Source organism: Gorilla gorilla, chromosome X, assembly GCF_029281585.2.
Source record: "Gorilla gorilla gorilla isolate KB3781 chromosome X, NHGRI_mGorGor1-v2.1_pri, whole genome shotgun sequence".
Lineage (NCBI taxonomy): Eukaryota > Metazoa > Chordata > Mammalia > Primates > Hominidae > Gorilla > Gorilla gorilla.
In genome coordinates, this window is record NC_073247.2 from 113,111,993 (window position 1) to 113,131,232 (window position 19,240).

General features: G+C 44.0%; 3 protein-coding genes across 5 annotated transcripts in view; 1 reads left to right on the top strand and 2 right to left on the bottom strand.

Annotated features, from left to right (window-relative positions):
* The window catches only part of DRP2 (dystrophin related protein 2), a 149,461-nt gene extending 145,891 nt beyond the window's left edge, over window positions 1-3,570 (top strand). For both annotated transcript variants that reach the window (XM_019019563.4, XM_055376575.2), the window contains 2 exons: window positions 447-490; window positions 1,766-3,570. In XM_019019563.4, the coding sequence (XP_018875108.1) occupies window positions 447-490; window positions 1,766-1,810 (89 nt within the window). In that variant the 3' untranslated portion in view covers window positions 1,811-3,570. The remainder of the gene's footprint in view (window positions 1-446; window positions 491-1,765) is intronic.
* Window positions 3,571-5,746: 2,176 nt separating this feature from the next.
* TIMM8A (translocase of inner mitochondrial membrane 8A) lies at window positions 5,747-13,327 on the bottom strand. 2 transcript variants are annotated; one of them, XM_004064518.5, is made up of 2 exons: window positions 12,856-13,327; window positions 5,747-12,723 (listed from the first exon to the last, which is right to left on the bottom strand). In XM_004064518.5, the coding sequence occupies exons 1-2, from the start codon at window positions 12,985-12,987 to the stop codon at window positions 12,709-12,711; spliced, it is 147 nt and encodes a 48-aa protein (XP_004064566.1). In that variant the 5' UTR covers window positions 12,988-13,327; the 3' UTR covers window positions 5,747-12,708. The 2 variants fall into 2 exon arrangements, with proteins under 2 accessions (XP_004064566.1, XP_004064565.1); XM_004064517.5 differs by having other exon boundaries at window positions 5,747-10,983; window positions 12,856-13,319.
* Window positions 13,328-13,772: 445 nt separating this feature from the next.
* BTK (Bruton tyrosine kinase) overlaps window positions 13,773-19,240 on the bottom strand; it is a 36,857-nt gene continuing 31,389 nt past the window's right edge. Inside the window, exons 16-19 of the mRNA XM_019019211.4 lie at window positions 18,976-19,040; window positions 18,216-18,334; window positions 17,540-17,697; window positions 13,773-14,279 (exon numbers count right to left, since the gene is read on the bottom strand). Of these exons, the coding sequence (XP_018874756.1) occupies window positions 14,208-14,279; window positions 17,540-17,697; window positions 18,216-18,334; window positions 18,976-19,040 (414 nt within the window). The 3' untranslated portion in view covers window positions 13,773-14,207. The remainder of the gene's footprint in view (window positions 14,280-17,539; window positions 17,698-18,215; window positions 18,335-18,975; window positions 19,041-19,240) is intronic.

Below are 19,240 nucleotides of genomic sequence, written 5' to 3' on the forward strand. Positions count from 1 at the left end.
TCTTGATAAGATTAATGGTTCTCAAGTTTTGTTTTTTTTTGTTTTTGTTTTTGTTTTTTTTTGAAACGGAGTTTCACTCTGTAGACCAGGCTGGAGTGCGGTGGCACGATCTCGGCTGACTGCAAGCTCCGCCTCCCGGGTTCACGCCATTCTCCTGCCTCAGCCTCCAAAGTAGCTGGGACTACAAGCCCTCACCACCACGGCCGGCTAATTTTCTTGTATTTTTAGTACAGACGGGGTTTCACCGTGTGTTAGCTAAGATGGTCTCGATCTCCTGACCTCGTGATCCACCCGCCTCAGCCTCCCAAAGTGCTGAGATTACAGGTGTGAGCCACCGTGCCCAGCGGTTCTCAACTTTTTATGGTGAACTCTGCCCCACAAATAAAAGGTGCTTGGCATGCTTCTTAGAAAAGAGAGACTAACTTATTTCCTTTCACACATGTCAGGAAGAAGATGTAATGTAATATGGATAAAGAGCAGATTGTTTATGGTAAGTCTTGAGTGGTCATCCTCTTTTGTTTCCTCTTACTCCTCATATTCAGAACCTAGTCTGTCTGTCTTGGAATTACATTTCTACCTTAGAAATCGACTAAGTCTCTACTCCAGTCTTGTCCTTTTTGACTTCAGTGCTCACATGATTGTAATCTTCTGGAATTAGGTGCTTAAAATATTTGAGAGGTTCCCCATCACCTTCAAAATAAAATCTAAACTCCTTAGCGTGGCGTAACTATGTAGTCCATGTCTACCTTGTGGTCCTCATTTCTAGAGATTCTCCGATGTCTGCCTCGCATTTACATTGCACCAGATTACTAGAACTTCCCCCAAATTCTATATATTAGACCTAAGCTTGTGATTTTTATTTATTTATTATTTATTTGAGACGGAGTATCACTCTTGTCGCCCAGGCTGGACTGCAATAGGGCCATCTCGGCTTTGCAACCTCCGCCTCCCAGGTTCAAGCGATTCTCCTGTCTTAGACTCCCGAGCAGCTAGGATTACAAGCATGTGCCACCACCCCCGGCTAATTATTTGTATTTTTAGTAAAGTTGGGGTTTCACCATGTTGGCCAGGCTGGTCTCGAACTCCTGACCTCAAGTGATCCGCCCACTTCGGCCTCCCAAAGTGCTGGGATTATACACATAAGCCACCGTGCCCAGCCAAGCTTCTGATTTTTTTTTTTTTGAGGGGATGTTTATTTATTTATTTAGAGACAGAGTTTCTCTTTTGTCGTCCAGGTTGGAGTGCAATGGCATGATCTCAGCTCACTGCAACCTCCGCCTCCCAGCACAAGCAATTCTCCTGCTTCAGCCTCTCCAGTAGCTGGGATTACAGGCATGGGCTACCATGCCCAGCTAATTTTGTATTTTTAGTAGAGATGGGGTTTCACCATGTTGGTCAGGCTGGTCTTGAACTCCTGGCCTCGAGTTATCTTCCAGCCTCGGCCTCCCAAAGTGGTGGGATTATAGCCGTGAGCCACCGCGCCCGGCCTGGAAGGGATGTTTAGAGATATACTGACAAGTTGCAGAATGCACTGAACCCATTAACTTCTACAATGGATTTCCCTTTCAGTCTCAAAACACTTCCGGAGGTTGGTAATTTCTTTATTGATTTTTTTCTGAAATAAAATCAATTAACATCCATTATAAAAACTTAAAAACCACAGTAGTGTAAAAATAGGATATTTAGAAACTCCTTTGCACTCCCCTCGTTTAGTTCTACCCCACGGAATTAACAATTGTCAATATGTCCTTGTTTATCCTTTCAGAGAATGGTGTCATATAAAACTTCTTATCTAGACTCAGGAGGCTGAGGCAGGAGAACCGCTTAAACCTGGGAGGCAGAGGCTGCAGCCAGCTGAGACCGCACCACTGCACTCCAGCCTGGGAGGCAGAGCGAGACTCCGTCTCAGAAAAAAAAAAAAAAAAAGGAAAAAGAAAAAACGTCTTAGCCAGGCACAATGGCTCATGCTTGCAATCACAGCACTTCTGAAGGCCAAGGTGGGAAGAAGATCCCTCGAGGGCAGGAGTTTGAGACCAGCCTTGGCAACTCAGAGAGACCCGCTCCCCCGCCCCGCATCTCTTATGTTTTTTCTTATGCTTTCTCTTAGACATTTCTTTATTAACATTTCTTCCTCTTTTTACAAAACCGTTGACTTATCTGTTTATCTGTCATGCCAAATTCAAATGAGAGTGATAAACTCTCTTGTATTGTGGGGCACCTGTTTAACTTCAGCTTTGCCCAGAGTGTCCATGAGGGATTTGCTGACTAATCTTTTCTTGGGATATTGTTTCTCATTTTCCCTTTCCCTTTTTTATTTTCCTGTTCATCTTCCAGCTCCTTTTCATTTTCTTCTTTTTCTCCCTCTCTCTTTCCGCCTGCTTCTCCTCCTTCTCTCCATTTCTGCTTTCCCTTTTGTTCATCTTCACTGTAATTTCCATTTGATTGTTCTGGATTTTGATCCCAAGGCATAGCTGGTTGTTTCTGTATAACAAGATCCCAACTCTTCAATTTTGTGCAGTTATCACCACCTTCCAGCCCTTGCTGATTTAGATCCATGATTGTTTTGCTTTGGGTTTTCTCTCTTAGAGGCTCTGTTTGATTTTTAGAAATAAAAAAATTCTCAGCCAGGCGCGGTGGCTCACGCCTGTAATCCCAGCACTTTGGGAGGCGGAGGCGGGCGGATCACGAGGTCAGGAGATCGAGACCATCCTGGCTAACACGGTGAAACCCCGTCTCTACTAAAAATACAAAAAATTAGCCGGGCGTGGTGGCGGGCGCCTGTAGTCCCAGCTACTCAGAAGGCTGAGGCAGGAGAATGGCGTGAACCCAGGAGGCGGAGCTTGCAGTGAGCCGAGATCGCGCCACTGCACTCCAGCCTGGGCGACAGAGCGAGACTCCGTTTCAAAAAAGAAAAATTCTCAGCTCCAGATGGTTTCACCTCATAAAAATCACAATTGTAGGAACTGTATTGGCCAGTCTGAAAGGATCCAAGCTTCTGATTTTAATGAAAATATTTCCTGGCTGGGCTCGGTGGCTCATGCCTGTAATCCCAGCACTTTGGGAAGCCGAAGTGGGCGGATCATAATGTCAGGAGTTCAAGACCAGCCTGGCCAATATGGTGAAACCCCATCTCTACTAAAAAATAAAAAAATTAGCTAGGTGTGGTGGCACGTGCCTGTAGTCCCAGCAACTCGGGAGGCTGAGGCAGGAGAATGGCATGAACCAGGGAGGCGGAGGTTGCAGTGAGCCGAGATCACACCACTGCACTCCAGCCTGGGCAACTGAGCAAGACTCCATCTCAAGAAAAAGAAAAAAAAATTTCAATAGGTTTGCTTCCACTAAAGCCAAGAAAGTAGAATTTAATAAATTCTAGTTTTGGTGTAAATAACATGTTTTAAACTTAATTGCTGTGAGTTATAATTTATCTATTTTTCAATATTTTTTCAACTCCTGTAATGTTCCGGGAAAAAGTTAACTATTCAAGAATACATAAAAGCCTGTATATGGAACTTGTATTTTGCCTTTTGCCTCAGGCTCCAATATGGTTGGTTCAGTATGGCACTGTTACTGGTCCTGTCTTTATTAAAAATATTGATATTTTGTTCATTATGGACTTTTGCATTAATTTGATTTTTAAAATATTTCCTTAAAACATCTTTCCTCAGGCCAGGCGTGGTGACTTACGCCTGTAATTCCAGCACTTTGGGAGGACGAGGTGGGCGGATCACGAGGTCAGGAGATTGAGACCATCCTGGCCAACACGGTGAAACCCCGTCTCTACTAAAAAATACAAAAAAATTAGCCAGGCGTGGTGGTGGGTGCCTGTAATCCCAGCTACTCGGGAGGCTGAGGCAGGAGAATGGCGTGAACCCGGGAGGCAGAGCTTGCAGTGAGCTGAGAACGTGCCACTGCATCCCAGCCTGGGCGACAGAGCGAGACTCCGTCTCAAAAAACAAACAAAACAAAAAAACAACCAAACAAACAAAAAATTATTCCTCTTGATAACTGAATTTTTTGGTACCCCCTTAAATTTTGCACATGAAACAAGCGCCTCATTCACCCTACCCTATTCCCAGCCCTGCTAGAGGTCCTTAGATGTAAATAACCTATTTGATATGCCAGTGTTGTGTGGGAAGTATAATTCTTTTTTTAAAAAAGAGCTTCCTTTTGGCCGGAACTGCCATCTTTCAGTAATTTGCGAAAATGACTAACACAAAGGGTAAGAGGCGAGGCACCCGATAGATGTTCTCTAGGCCTTTCAGAAAACGGCTGAGGTGGGAGGATCACTTGAGGTTAGGAGTTCGAGACCAGCCTGGCCAACATGGCAAAACCCCATCTCTACTAAAAATGCAAAAATTAGCTGGGCGTGGTGGCAGATGCCTGTAATCCCAACTACTCGGGAGGCTGAGGCAGGAGAATCACTTGAACCCAGGAGGTAGAGGTTGCAGTGAGCCAAGATCACGCCACTGCACTCCAGCCTGGGCAACAGAGCAAGACTCTGTCTCAAAAAAAGAAAACACCGAGTTGTTCCTTTGGCCATGTACACACAAATCTATAAGAAAGACGATATTATTAGCTGGGCGTGGTGGTGTGTGCCTGTAGTCCCAGCTATTCAGGAGGCTGAGGCAGGAGAATCACTGGAACCTGGGAGGTGGAAGTTGCAGTGAGCCGAGATCTCACCACTGCACTCCAGCCTGGACAACAGAGTGAGACTCCGTCTCAAAAAAAAAAAAAAAAATATATATATATATATATATATATCTTTTCTATATATAGAGAAAAATATGTATTCATTATGGACTATATATATTTCTATATCTATTTATATTCTATATATAGAGAAAAAATATATATATACACACACATGTAGAGACATCGAGGGAATGCGTACTATTCAAAAAGGAATGTCCCATAAGTGTTACCATGGCAAAACTGTGTCTACACTGTTAACCAGCATGCTGTTGGCATTGTTGTAAACAAAGAAGCTAAGGGCAAGATTCTTGCCAAGAAAATTAATGTGCGGATTGAGTACATTAAGCTCTCTAAGAGCCAAGATAGCTTCCTGAAACGCATGAGGGAAAATGATCAGAAAAAGAAGGAAGCCAAAAAGAGTGGTACCTGGGTTCAACTCAAGTGCCAGGCTGCTCCACCCAGAGAAGTGTACTTTGTGAGAACCAATGGAAAGGAGTCTGGGCTGCTGGAACCTATCCCCTATGAATTCAAGCTTAATAGGTGCAAAAACATAAAAGACCTCTGGACTGTAAAAATGTTTCTCTTCATTAAGTAGAAGTGTGCTGTCCCCTCCCCCTAATAAAAATTAAAACAAATTTTAAAAGTGTCCTAATTCATTGTGTAATGTCTTTACTATTCAAATTTAATGTATTTCTTGCTGAAAGATGTGAGGTGGCTTATTGTGCAACAAATTACTCAATTGGCTAGAAATGGCCAGATATTATTTATGAAATATTTGTACTTGTTTGAAGATAGTCAGGCCGGGCATGGTGGCTCATGCCTGTAATCCCAGTTACTCGGGAGGCTGAGGCAGGAGAATCGCATGAACCCGGAAGACAGAGGTTGCAGTGAGCCGAGATCACGCCATTGCACTCCAGCCTGGGCAACAAGAGCAAAACTCCGTCTCAAAAAAAAAAAGAAAAAAAGTCCATTTAAATCATCACGGAAGAAATAAAATAATTTACAAAAGTTAAAAAAAGAAAAAATCTATTTGAGACTAGGGGATATCTGAAAGTACTGTAGTTGAAATATAAGTTTTTTATTCCTAAAAGTGGTTTCTATCACACATCCCCACTTTTTAGTACAGAGTTTATAGTGCTGAAATGGAGAGAAATTTTGTTATTTTTAAAAATAATATGTATTTCTCTGAATAGGTCATTCATTCACATGATTCAAAACTCAAAAGGCATAAAGAAAAGATGGCAAAAAGACATGGCAAAAAGTCTCCCACCCCTACTCCCCAACCACCCAGTTCTTTTCCCCAGAGGCAATCAATATTAACAGTATCCTTCACGAGTTAATTAATGCTTATTCAAGCAAATATGCGTACATATATTTTAATCCCCCCCCCTTTTTACACAAATGGTAGTCTTTAATCTTGCTTTTTAAATTTAACAATATGTATTGGAGCTCATTCCATATCAATTTATAAAGAAGTTTGTGATGGTTAATAATGAGTGTCAACCTGATTGGATTGAAGGATACAAAGTATTGATCCTGGGTGTGTCTGTGAGGGTGTTGCCAAAGCAGATTAACATTTGAGTCAGTGGGCTGCTATTCCTTGAAAATGGCAAGTGAGTCATGGCAGTAGTCAGGAAAAGTACATACTACATGGAAATGACTGCACTCCAGCCTTGGAAACAGAGCGAGATCTCATCTTTAAAAAAAAAAAAAAGGTATTACAATGGGGAAAAATTGGTTTTTAAGAAAAGGACCATCGATTGTTTTCCATTATTCCATGTAAAGACTATTTTACATGGAGTTCATTGATTTGTTAACTTTAGAATTCAAATTCCTTATGGAGTTTATTGTAAATAAAGAGCAAGTTTTTGCTTGATTTCCTTCTGTTATCCCTAATGATCGTACATAGACTCACTTTCAGAGTGTGCTTGGTAAAACCTGGAAGCTTGAAGACGAGCCTTAGGCATCACTGGCAGTGCAGGTGGGTGACAACACAACAGTAGGAAGGCTTCCAGATACTAACCACCAGAGTAGCTTGGCTTTTCTGCTTTACATATCAGGCTTCTAAGTAAGATTTCATTTCATGAAAAGGGTCTGCTAATCCAATTCTTTTGTTTTACAACTGAGTTTTGAATTTTCTACCTTGGATATTTGAAATGAGGACTTTGAATGTCATCAGGGCTAACAGTACCACCTATCAAGGTTCTGAAAATGCATTTCTCAGATTGACAAAACAAACAAAAGCCCAAATTGTTGCCTTGGGACTTATTAATCTCAGACAGGGGATTTGTTACACCTTTTCTTTTCCATTGTCTTTGTGCCCAGTAGTGTCAAAACACATAATTGGTGCTCAAGTTTACTGTATGAATCTGACAGACCTTTCTCATGATATATATTCGCTGAGCAAGCAATACTGTAAAGCTAAGACATTTAAATTTGTGTGTACAAGTAATGAGAACACTTTAATACTAAATAAGGTGGGGCGCGGTGGCTCACGCCTGTAATCCCAGCACTTTGGGAGGCCAAGGCAGGTGGATCACGAGGTCAGGAGATCAAGACCATCCTGGCCAACATGGTGAAACCCCGTCTCTATTAAAAATACAAAAATTAGCTGGGTGTGGTGGTGTGTGCCTGTAATCCCAGCTACTCGGGAGGCTAAGGCAGAAGAATCGCTTGAACCCAGGAGGCAGAGATTGCAGTGAGCCGAGATCGTGCCACTGGCTCGGAGACAGAGTGGGACTCCGTCTCAAAAAAAAAAAAAACCTAAATAATATAGTAATAAATAACATAATAAATATAATAATAAGGAAAAGACTAAAGAACCGTTCCTATGACTTGAGGTTTTAAGAACACATTTTCTTTTTATTTTTGAGGCACGGTCTCACTGTCACCCAGGCTGGAGTGCAGTAGCGTGATCATGGGTCACTGCAGCCTCGACCTCCACAGGCTCAGGTGATCCTCTCACCTCAGCCTCCCATGTATCTGGGACTACAGGTATGTGCCACCATGCCCAGCTAATTTTTGTATTTTTTGTAGAGATGGGGTCTTGGCATGTTGCCTAGGCTGGTCTCAAACTCCTGGGCTCAAGCAATCCTCCCACTTCAGCCTCCCAAAGTACTGAGATTATAGATGTGAGCCACCGTGCCTGGCCTCACATTAAATGTTGTAGGGAAAAAAAAGTCAACGGGGACATATAGTTACAAGGTATATGCATTTTAAAGTCTCATTTTCCTGGATTTCAAAATGCCATTATTCTTACTACTACTGCTACTGTTACAACTTCTTCACCATGTGATGTTGCCCAAAGAGCAGCCAGACCCTCCTAAAATTATGTTACATCATTCATCTGTTAAAATCCCTCAAATGGCTTCCCACCTTGCTTAGTAAAAGCCCAAGTCCTTGCCATGGCCTACAAGGCCCCACATAATCAGTGCACACACACCCCTCACCCTGATCCATTGCATGCGTTTTTCTCCAACCTTATTATTATTATTATTATTTTTTGAGATGGAGTCTCACTCTCTCACCCAGGCTGGAGCAGCTCACTGCAATCTCTGCCTCCTGGTTTCAAGTGTTTCTCCTGCCTCAGCTTCCCAAGTAGCTGGGATTACAGGCACCTGCCACCACACCTGGCTAATTTTTGTATTTTTTGCAGAGACAGGGTTTCACCATGTTGGCCAGGCTGGTCTTGAACTCCTGACCTCAGGTGATCCATCCATCTCGGCCTCCCAAAGTGCTGGGATTACAGGCATGAGCCCACCGCACCCGGTCTCTCCAACCTTATTTCTTACCATTCTCTTTCACTCACTTTACTCCAGCTATAATGACCTCTTGACTGTTCTCCATGGCATCATGCATGCAGTTCCTACCTTGGGGCCTTTGGACTTACTGTTACTCCTGCCTGAAATGTTCTTGTCTCAGACACCCACAAGGTTTTGTGGGGTTTTTTTGTTTGTTTGTTTGTTTTGAGACGGAGTCTTGCTCTGTCACCCAGGCTGGAGTGCAGTGGCACAATCTCGGCTCACTGCAAGCTCTGCCTCCCGGTTTCACGCCATTCTCCTGCCTCAGCCTCCCAAGTGGCTGGGACTATAGGCGCCTGCCACCACGCCCAGCTCATTTTTTTTTTTTGTATTCTTAGCAGAGACGGGGTTTCACCATGTTAGCCAGGATGGTCTTGATCTTCTGACCTCGTGATCTGCCTGCCTCAGCCTCCCAAAGTGCTGGGATTACAGGCGTGAGCCACCGTGCCCGGCAACACCCACAAGGTTTGGTTGCTTAGTTCATTCAGGTCTCTGTTGGAATGCCACCTTCCCAAGGAGGCCTTCTCAAACCATCTTATATAAAATAAAATAATCACACTCCATAAATATTCCCTAACACCCTTACTCTGCTATTTCTCCATGGCACTTATTACATTGACATATTTATGTGTTTATTGTCTACCTCCCCTAACTAGACCACAAGCTCCTCAAGGGCAGGGACTGTTTCTGTGCACTGCTGAAATCCTGTCACTAAAAACAACGGCACAGAGTATGAACTTAAATGTTTAACTGTGTTTTCATAATGATTTAAAAAAAATTCCAGCTGGGCGCGGTGGCTCACGCCTGTAATCCCAGCACTTTGGGAGGCCAAGGTGGGCAGATTATGAGGTCAGGAGTTCGAGACCAGCCTGACCAACATGGTGAAACCCCGTCTCTACTAAAAGTACAAAAATTAGCCAGGCATGGTGGCGTGCGCCTGTAATCCCAGCTACTCAGGAGGCTGAGGCAGGAGAATCACTTGAACCCGGGAGGTGGAGGTTGCAGTGAGCCAAGATCCCGCCGCTGCACTCCAGCCTGGGCGACAGAGCGAGACTCAGTCCAAAAAAAAAAAAAAAAAAAGTCCTTCTAGCACGTTTATGGGGAAAATCTAAACAGGAACTTGAAGCTTTTAGAGATGTTCATTTCCCCAGATTTCATGGATTTGCACTAGAGGCTCCCAACAAGTAGGTCCATTTTAGGTCTATACTCCAGTCTACAAGGATTTGAAATAAGAGGAGAATCCAGTCAATACAACCTCTACTATACTCACGGACTTGACTGCCAGCACATAACCGCTTCCCTCCCCATCTCATCTCTAGGTTCTCTTTTTTCTCAAAAAGGTCAGGAACCCCTGGAATACTGTGCTGTACCTTACACAGAGCAGGTACCCAGACTGACTGACTACATTTTAACCTTGGAATCAGCCCATGCTAAATCTCTCCGGGTTGCAGATAATAACTGCAATAGGATGCCTTCTCAATCACAGAGTTGAATCTTATATAGCTTTTATTTCAGTGATCAAAAGAATGCAGTAAATGGAATCTACACTAATTAACATTAGGCATGCACCTCTACCTGAAACTGCTGTTAGCTTCTGATTGGCCTAAATCTTTATAACTTATTTAGGCACATCACTGATTTTTTTGTACCCTGATATACAGGGTAAGTTAATTTCTTCCTTGTGGCAGTCTAGTAATAAGAATTATGTTCACTGGCTAGATTCCTTTATAACTAAAGGCCTCTAGACTCTCAGGCTGCCTACCCTACCTTGAGACTTACTTAATATGGATATTTAAGCAAATCATCATATAGGAAAGGGAGATCATCAAGATAACTGAAGTGTACTGTATAAACACTCTTACAGATATTTTTCTCCAGCATTGACAATCAAACACTAGATAAGGATACCAAATTATTCTTCCCCTACTTCTGCCCTTTCTGATAAACACAAGGATCTCCCCTGAAATCAGAAATGACTCCACACAAATGAGAGATTTTTACGTATGTGGTCCCACTATCAAAATTATACGAAGCAGTTAATGGGGCTTTGAGAAAAGCATAGTCCCATGTACAGTAATATGCATCTAAATAGAGTTTTCCTTCACCTGTCAATTATTTTCACAAGATTAGCATTAAAAAATACAAGCAAACATATGACCCTTAAGCTTCACACACAAAAAATTGGTCTTTGTTCATTCTCAGATGACAGGATGTCCCAAGAGTAACAAAAGATGGGAGCCAATCCTCTCATAGCTGTTTCTTCAATCATCCCATCAACAGCTCTTCATTTCTTGAACTACCTTCCTTTTCCAAAGAGGTAATGCTGAGATCAGTCAGAAAGGCTTTCTGAGAAAACTGGCTTGGATTTCTGGGTCTGTTCCAGTCGATTCAAGATGAACTGGCTTGTATCAATGAAGCGCTCAACGCAGTTCACAAAACAGGCCTCAGCCCGACTGTCCAACTTTGGCCCAGGCTTGTCCATGCACTTCTCCTGCTCAGGACAAGATACAGAATCACAAAGGGAACTTGGAAAGAAAAAGACGGTTGGGGGCAGGGGTCCCTTTTTGTTGCTTAGAGAAAAAAAAACTTTACCTAAAAATAATATCTGATATGTTACTGATAGTTCACATTTGGCAGCTGACCAAGTATATAGCAATGTTCTCTAGCCTTACATTAAATTCTTACAACAATACTATGGAATAGATACTATTATAAATCCTCATTTTACAAAGAGGAAAACTGTGGCACAGAGATACTTTGCGCAAAATCATAGGGCCAGAAAATGGCAGAGCTGGGATATTCCAGAGCAAGAAAATGGCAAAATACAAGTGAAGTAACCTTTCGATGAATTTGGTTTTAACTCCACAATGCTGTTTGAACTAAATGCCTTTAAGTTAACTACAGAATAAAAGGGTGAAAGGATAAATCATTTCAGCAAAGTACCCTAAAACCTACCAAAGAAGAAAAAAATATATGACTTGAGATTCTATAACCTTGTCTACTTAAGCTAGAGATTCTTGAATCCTGTCATGATGAATGGAAAATTGAATGCATTTTCCTAAAGGGTTCATCATAGCTTACAGTTTTTTTTCCTTTCTTTTCTTTTCTTTTTTTTTTGAGACAGAGTCTGGCTCTGTCACCCAGGCTGGAGTGCAGTGGCATGATCTCACTGTAACCTCCGCCAGGTTCAAGCCATTCTCGTGCCTCAGCTTCCTGAGTAGCTGGGATTACAGGCGGGTGCCACCCCGCCCAGCTAATTTTTTCTATTTTTAGTAGAGACAGGGCTTCGCCGTGTTGCCCAGACTGGTCTCGAACTCCTGACCTCAAGTGATCCACCCGCCTCCCAAAGTGCTGGGATTACACGCATGAGCCACCGCGCCAGGCAGCTTACAGATTCTTGCAATAGTACTTAACCACACGCCCTCCTAGCCCCAAAGTAACGAATCACAGATATTTTTAAAAAAGAATCAAAGCACTCTGGTCCAAGGCAGACCAGAGTTAAGTAAGCATCTGGTAGGTGTCATAGTCCAGCAATACTGTAAGTTTATGGGAAAGGGCCTATGGAAACCAATGGCTGTATATAGTTCAAGTTAAGTGGTTCAAAAATTTCGTTCATTATTCTCTGCCATGTACACAAGCCTCAGACCCTCTAATTCCAAGGAAAATTATCCTTGGCCTCTGAATTCTGTGAATTGTGTACATTAAGGGAGATCTGTCCTTGGCAAGCAGAACACGTTGTTGGCAAGCTGCAAATGCCTTCCACCCTTTTGCCAAAGTCCCCTCACAGGGCAGGCTCAATTCCTCAACCTTCAGACCCGAAACGGCTTGGTATTACACAACAATCCAACAAGAAAGCAAATAAGTATGTACGTTGGAAGAGATTACACCACTTTTATAGTTAGTGGGCTGGAGCCACTCATTTTTCAGCGGAGAGGGTTAGAACTGGGTAATGAAGGTAAATCCCGAGGAGTCCAGGAATAGCAGATTCACTGATTCACTGACTCTCTGGGACTCGGGCTGCCAAAAATAAAATCCCAGTACTAGGGGCTCCGATCAGTCTTGGTGACCAGCACTAGGCAGCTTCAACCTCGGGTGCCTGAAAGTGCTGGGTGTCCAGTGGCATAAGTCTTCTTTGATACCCAGTCCTCTGCACCAACAAAGCCGAGGTCCGGAATGATAGTCCCCAGAGAAGCGGAGTCACCCTTCTCCCATCCGGCTAGGCCACAGGAACCTGAGAAAATCAAGGGTTGCTGCCAGGTGCCCGCCCCCCACCCCCGAATCCCCGACGTTGTCGCGAGTCCCGCGGTACAAGGACAGAGGGAAAGTAGGTACAGTGTTCAGGTCCCAGCCCCAGGCTCCTCACCCAACAAAGTTCAGTCATCTGGTGCACCAGCTGCTGGAAGCGCTGCTTTTGAGTCTCTACCTCGATGAAATGCTGCAACTGCGGGTCCACTGCACCCAAACCCGCCGCGGAGGAAGAGGAGGAGGAATCCATCCCAGGGCAACCACGCTTGCAGAGACGAACTCCGCACCGACCTTCACGTGTCTCCGCGACGGAACCGGAACCACAGCTCGCTGCCTCTGGGACCGCCCCCGTGAGTGCACTGCGTCGGCGCGAGGCAGGCGCCCAACTCCACCCCGCCGCTTCCCACGCCTTGGCGCCGGTGCTTCGTTCCCGGAGTCGGCGGGTTCCACTCCCCGGACCCCGCAATCCCGTAACCCCGCAACCCTGCCGTTGCGCCCAGCCTTGCGCCTTGAGATCGCAGGGCTTACAGCCCAGAGCCGAGGTGCCGTTGAGATGTTACTCCAAAAAGAAAAGAAAGGAGAAAAGGAAGTTACTTCAGACCACGTGATCCATTCCGTGCTGGCCCCACAGCTCCGCCCCTGTCCACTTCCAAATTAGCCCGCGTTTTCTGAGCTACCAGAGTTGTCCACTGGGTCAGTTAGTTGACTGGGTCGATTAGTTGGCTATCCTGGGCCCCTGGCTTTCGTTTTTTGATGGAGTTTTCCTCTCCCGACGTAGGGAAATGAGGCTATGGCAGTTTTTGCCCAACTTTCAGATTCATTCAAATAACATTGCATGCGTGCTGTGACAGGCACTGTTTTGGCTTAATGCATCTTTGATTCAGAGGCAGGAGTTAACAAGAGGGCTTAAACCCGGAGGATCCTGTCGAGTTCTCAGTGTAGGAATATGCCAAACTAATGCCACACAGCAGCTTTCTGGAATACTGAGATAGGGCGCTTCAGGGAGGCTGCATGATTGATAGAGATACCAAAGACTTTCAAGCTTTCTAGTAATTTTATTTTATCAAAACACCCTCCCCTCCCATCTTTATGACACCATTTCATTCTTGCCAAATTCGGTCCACCCCACACACACACACCCAAGCTCTACCAAATGCCTACTCAAAAGAGCTGTTGGACCCCTTTGTGCGGCTATTTACATCCTCCCTCCTAAAAAATATTTTCATCGCAAATTCAGTCTGTCTTAATTCTCTCGGGAAGTTTCAGGCACAATAATTTCTTGGCCTTTGCTCAGAAGCCACTATCCCAGGGAATCAAAGAAGAGGTGCATTCTCAGATGTCGAGAGGGGCCTTTTTGTATTGAGTGGGAGCACAAAGGCTCCAGGGCTCCTAAGCTTGGGATTTCCTCTGAGAAAGTGAAATTGGGGCTTGTGGAGAAGAGAAGTAGAACCAAGAAGCTTATTGGCGAGCTCAGGATTCTTCATCCATGACATCTAGAATATTGCTCAGAAGAATTTTGAAAGTGGGACGCTCATCTGCTTTCTAAAACCAAAGAAAAAGTAAAGTGTTAGAGTGGCTAGAATCCAGAATTCAAGGGAAATGCAATGAGTAAGCAGCAAATGTTTATTAAATATATGCTCTATGCCCAGTAGCATGCCCTGTCGATTACAAAAGGAAAAAAAAAAAGAAAATAGCAGCTCTCCATAAAGTCTTTGTGCACTTTTCATCTTCAGTAACTCAGGTTATTAGTGTGATAAGAACAATTTGCAAATTAAACTGACAATCACACTGATCAAAATTGAGGGCAAGTTCATTATGTAACTGTATACAACACATTCTTATTTTGGATCCTCAAGTGAAAAATGGCTACCAAACAAGTTCAAGTGGTTGGCAGAACAGAAATCCCATGTGATAATTTTTAGTGATTAATATTTCAAAACCACAGGCTGTATCACTGAGCAGGGATTCTGAGTACCTGGGACCTTTTTTTTTTTTTTTTTTTTTAACCACTGGTAACAAAAAGACTAAGGTTTTTTTTTTTTCTTTTCTTTTTGAGACAGAGTCTCACCCTGTTGTCCAGGCTGGAGTGCAGTGGTGTGAGCTTAGCTCACTGCCACCTCCCAGGTTCAAGCGATTTTCCTGCCTCAGCCTCCCAGGTAGCTGGGATTACAGGTGCACGCCATCACGCCCAGCTAATTTTCGTATTTTTAGTAGACACCGGGTTTCACCATGTTGGTCAGACTAGTCTCGAACTCCTGACCTCAGGTGATTCCCCCGCCTCAGCCTCCCAAAGTGCTGGGATTACAGGCGTGAGCCACTGCGCCCGGCCTACAACTAAGGTTCTTTTTGATGGCCGTGGCCCATAAGCCCCCAAGGTATTTGGTATTTAGTGGTTCAGGGAACATTCATGCCAGAATGCTCTCAATCTGTTAGAACCAATGGTCATCAATTTCTTGATTCCTTGACTCAGTGATTCTTAAACTTAGCTGAGTATCAGAATTTCCTGGGAAGTTTAAAAAGAGATTTCTGGGTTCCACTTCAGGCATAGCTAATCAGAATTTCTGGAGAAAAGGCCCAGTTATCTGAATTTTTTTTTTTTTTTTTTTTTTTTGTGACACAGTCTCGCTCTGTCACTCAGGCCAGAGTGCAGTGGCAGGATCTCGGCTCACTGCAACCTCTGCCTCCTGGGTTCAAGTCATTCTCCTGCCTCAGCCTCCTGAGTAGCTGAGATTACAGGCACACACCACCACGCCTGGTTAATTTTTGTATTTTTAGTAGAGACAGGGTTTCACCATGTTGGCCAGAATGGTCTAGATCTCCTGACCACGTGATCCGCTTGCCTTGGCCTCCCAAACTGCTGGGATTACAGGCATGAGCCACCATGCCCAGCCAGTAATCTGCATTTTTAAGAGCTCCTTAGGGTTTCTGATATGCATCCAATTTTGACCACTCCTTTAAACAGGCTGTGGATAAAGTACCTGTCTGAAATCATTTTTAATTAGCAGAGTAAGAAGGTCCTGACTGGGAGGGAGCATAGCCAATCACCCTTAATCCTGCATCACACAGAAGAAAGAAGGAGTCCTCCCTTTCTGCACTTTCTCTGTGATCTGTCATTTGTTTGAGGGAAACCAGCCATGCTCGGATCCAGATACCCACTTTTCACCTCGCCAAGAAGGCTCCAGATTCACATATGCACTTGTTGGACACTCTGAAGAGTTGAGCATTTATTTCCTACTAGAAATTTAGGTTGCCAAGGATCTACTGAAAAGTAGAGAAGGCATCTTGGGAAGAACTCGAGGTAAGAGGAGCAAAGCAGTTTAATAGTAGTAGGACAGATTTCCTTATTTCCAAAATACCACACCTACCCACATACCCCACGATGCACCATATTAAAAAGCAAAACAAAACAAAGCAAACAAAAAAACCCACTACCTGTTTTAGTTCCCTTTCAAGCAGTAGGTTTTAAAAAAAATCTCATTTAGCCGGGCGCTGTGGCTCATGCCTGTAATCCCAGCACTTTGGGAGGCAGAGGCGGGAGGATCACAAGGTCAGGAGATCGAGACCATCTTGGCTAACACGGTGAAACCCTGTCTCTACTAAAAATACAAAAAATTAGCCGGGCGTGGTGGCGGGCCCCTGTAGTCCCAGCTACTTGAGAGGCTGAGGCAGGAGAATGCTGTGAACCTGGGAGGCGGGGCTTGCAGTGAGCTGAGATCACGCCACTGCACTCCAGCCTGGGTGACAGAGAAAGACTCGGTCTCAAAAAAAAAAAAAAAAAAAAATCTCATTTAGGACCTCAGCCAGAAACGGTTGGCAGCTAATAAAGTAGAAGGAAGGGCCAATGACACACAAAGGAATGAACAAACTTTCAATACTTTTCTTTTGTAATGCCCATTCACTTGTCTGAGTGCCTCTGGCTGCCTGCTTATGCTAGATGACATGGCCCCACAACACCTCACTCCCTAAAGCTGAGCTGGCATTGGAGTGTACTAATGACACTCTAGTGAGAATTGGAGTGGGCCTGGGAAAGCCTCTGGCCATCAGATGATCAAGTTGCAGGCCAAGGTCAGAGAATGTGTGCAAGGCCTGGCGTGGTGGTAGATGCCTCTAATCCCAGCATTTTGGAAGGCCGAGGTGGGCGGATCACTTGAGGCCAGGAGTTCGAGATCAGCCTGGTCAACATGGCGAAATGCCATCTCTACTAAAAATACAAAATTGGCCAGGCTCAGTGGCTCATGCCTGTAATCCCAGCACTTTGGAAGGCTGAGGTGGGTGGATCACCTGAGGTCAGGAGTTCAAGACCTGCCTGGCCAACATGGTGAAATGCTGTCTCTACTAAAAATGCAAAAATTAGCTGGGCACGGTGGCATGTGCCTGTAGTCCCAGCTACTCGGGAGGCTAAGGCAGGAGAATCACTTGAACTCAGGAGGCAGAGGTTGCAGTGAGCCAAAATCGTGCCACTGCACTCCAGCCTGGGTGACAGAGCAAGACTGTGTCACCAAAAAAAAAAAAAAAAAAAAAAATTAGCTTGGTGTGGTGGTGCACGCCTATAATCCCAGCTACTTGGGAGGCTGAGACATGAGAATCGCTTGAATCTGGGAGGCGAAGGTTGCAGTAAGCCAAGATCGCGCCACTGTACTCCAACCTGGGTGAAAGAGCGAGACCTTGTTTCAAATTAAAAAAAAAAAAAAAAAGGAAAAAAAAGAATATGTGCAGCTATCGGTCTGTGGTGGCTGAATGGCCAGCTAAATGGGCAAGTAGATTCAAGGAAATAATTTAAGAGATCCTAATAAAGCACTTACCTCATGCCAACAACTGTACATGATGGTATATACCTTCTCTGAAGCCAGATGAGGCCTGTAGAGACGTAGGCCTTGGGCAATGTGTTCAGCAGTCTCACTGTTAGTAAATCTCTCATATGGCATCTTCCCCAGGGAGTAAATTTCCCACATCAAAACCCCTAGAAGATGAAAAAAATTATTAAATTGGTTTGCAGTCTTTTTGGATAGCAGGGGTCCTAGTCTTCCTAGATCAACCTCAAAGATTAGAATCAGTTGGTTCCCTGCTCTGTGCTTTTTATATTTTGCCCAAATTTCTGCTATAGTACTGACCACACTAGATGGAGATCAAGGTCGTACTAGACTATTAACTCCTCTAGAAGAGAGACAGCATCTTATTTGTCTTTGTAGTTATAGGGTCTGGCAGAGTGCCTGGTACATAATCAGTATTCAGAAGCTGTTGAAAACTGAATGAATTGTTTTCCTTAACATGGTTTAAGTTCTAAAAAGGCAGAGATCATGTCCAGTTTAGTTTTCATCCTCAGAAACCCCTGTGGTGGCTGACACACAGTAAGCACTCCCCAAGGATTGGAAGAATGAAAGCAAGAACAATCTCTCTGTGGAGGTTGCAAAGTGTGAATTTTCCCATTGCATTTCTTATCCTTTGAGCTGTATAATCTGTGTAATCTTATCCACTTACCAAAAGCCCAAATGTCAGATTTGCTGCTGAACTTGCTATACATCAGGACTTCCGGTGGGGACCACCGGACTGGAAATTTGGAGCCTACTGAGCTTGTGTATTCATCATCCAGGACATACCTGCAAGGGATTCAGGACTTGTTGCATTAGGATTTGGAGGCTTGGTATTTGCTTACGTTTTCTTGGCACGGTCACAAGAGTGTCACAAACACACACAGGCTTTCTCAAAAGTCTCTCCTCCTCAACTAGTATCTTCTACAAACGTTACTTTTAACGAATTTCCTGTTTTTGTGTCTGATTGAGCTTTCCTGATTGACAATATTGTTACAAGAAGGATGAAGTGAAATAAGATCTAGTAGGTACTCCCTTCCTCTTCTCTGTCCACCTTTCCTTTCTCTGCTCTTCTCCTTCCCTTCCTTTTATCTGCAGTTGTCACTGGGAATTAGACTGATTAAGAAAGAAGGAGGAATGGAGTAAAGTCATCAGGATTAATAGATCAAGATAAGGTATTGGGGAAATAGATTTAAAAAAGAGGAGGTAGAGATAAAGGGAGAAAGGAAGGAAAGGGATATGACAATAAAACAAAAGGATGAAAGAGGTGACTTAAATAACTCAGAGGAAGAAAAAGAATAGAAAGATCGGCAGAAAACGCTAGAATGAGAAAAAAAAGAAAAGGAGAGGATTAAAACTATAACACCTACCCATGTTTGATACTGTGCTATTTTTACTTCTGGAGGGAAAGATGAAAAAGGCACACTCACCTGGACAGGCCGAAATCAGATACTTTAACAACTCCTTGATCGTTTACCAAACAGTTTCGAGCTGCCTGTAGTGCAAACAGAGACCAGTGAGACTCCGTCCCCAGCACAGAGGTTAAAGGTACAAAGCTTCTGCTGACCAGTAGAATGAAGCCAGGGAAGCTTCATCTCCTTCGACTACAGACACCTTCCCACCTAATAGGAATCTGTTGATGCCACCAAGAAATTTTGATTCATTTCCACCACGTGGAAAGCAACCTGCTGTGTA

Coding starts and splice junctions, on each gene's coding strand:
- TIMM8A (XM_004064517.5), bottom strand. CDS start 12,987: ATGGATTCCTCCTCCTCTTCCTCCGCGGCGGGTTTGGGTGCAGTGGAC. Junction 10,984..12,855: donor AGATGACTGAACTTTGTTGG/GTGAGGAGCCTG, acceptor TGTCCTGAGCAG/GAGAAGTGCATGGACAAGCC.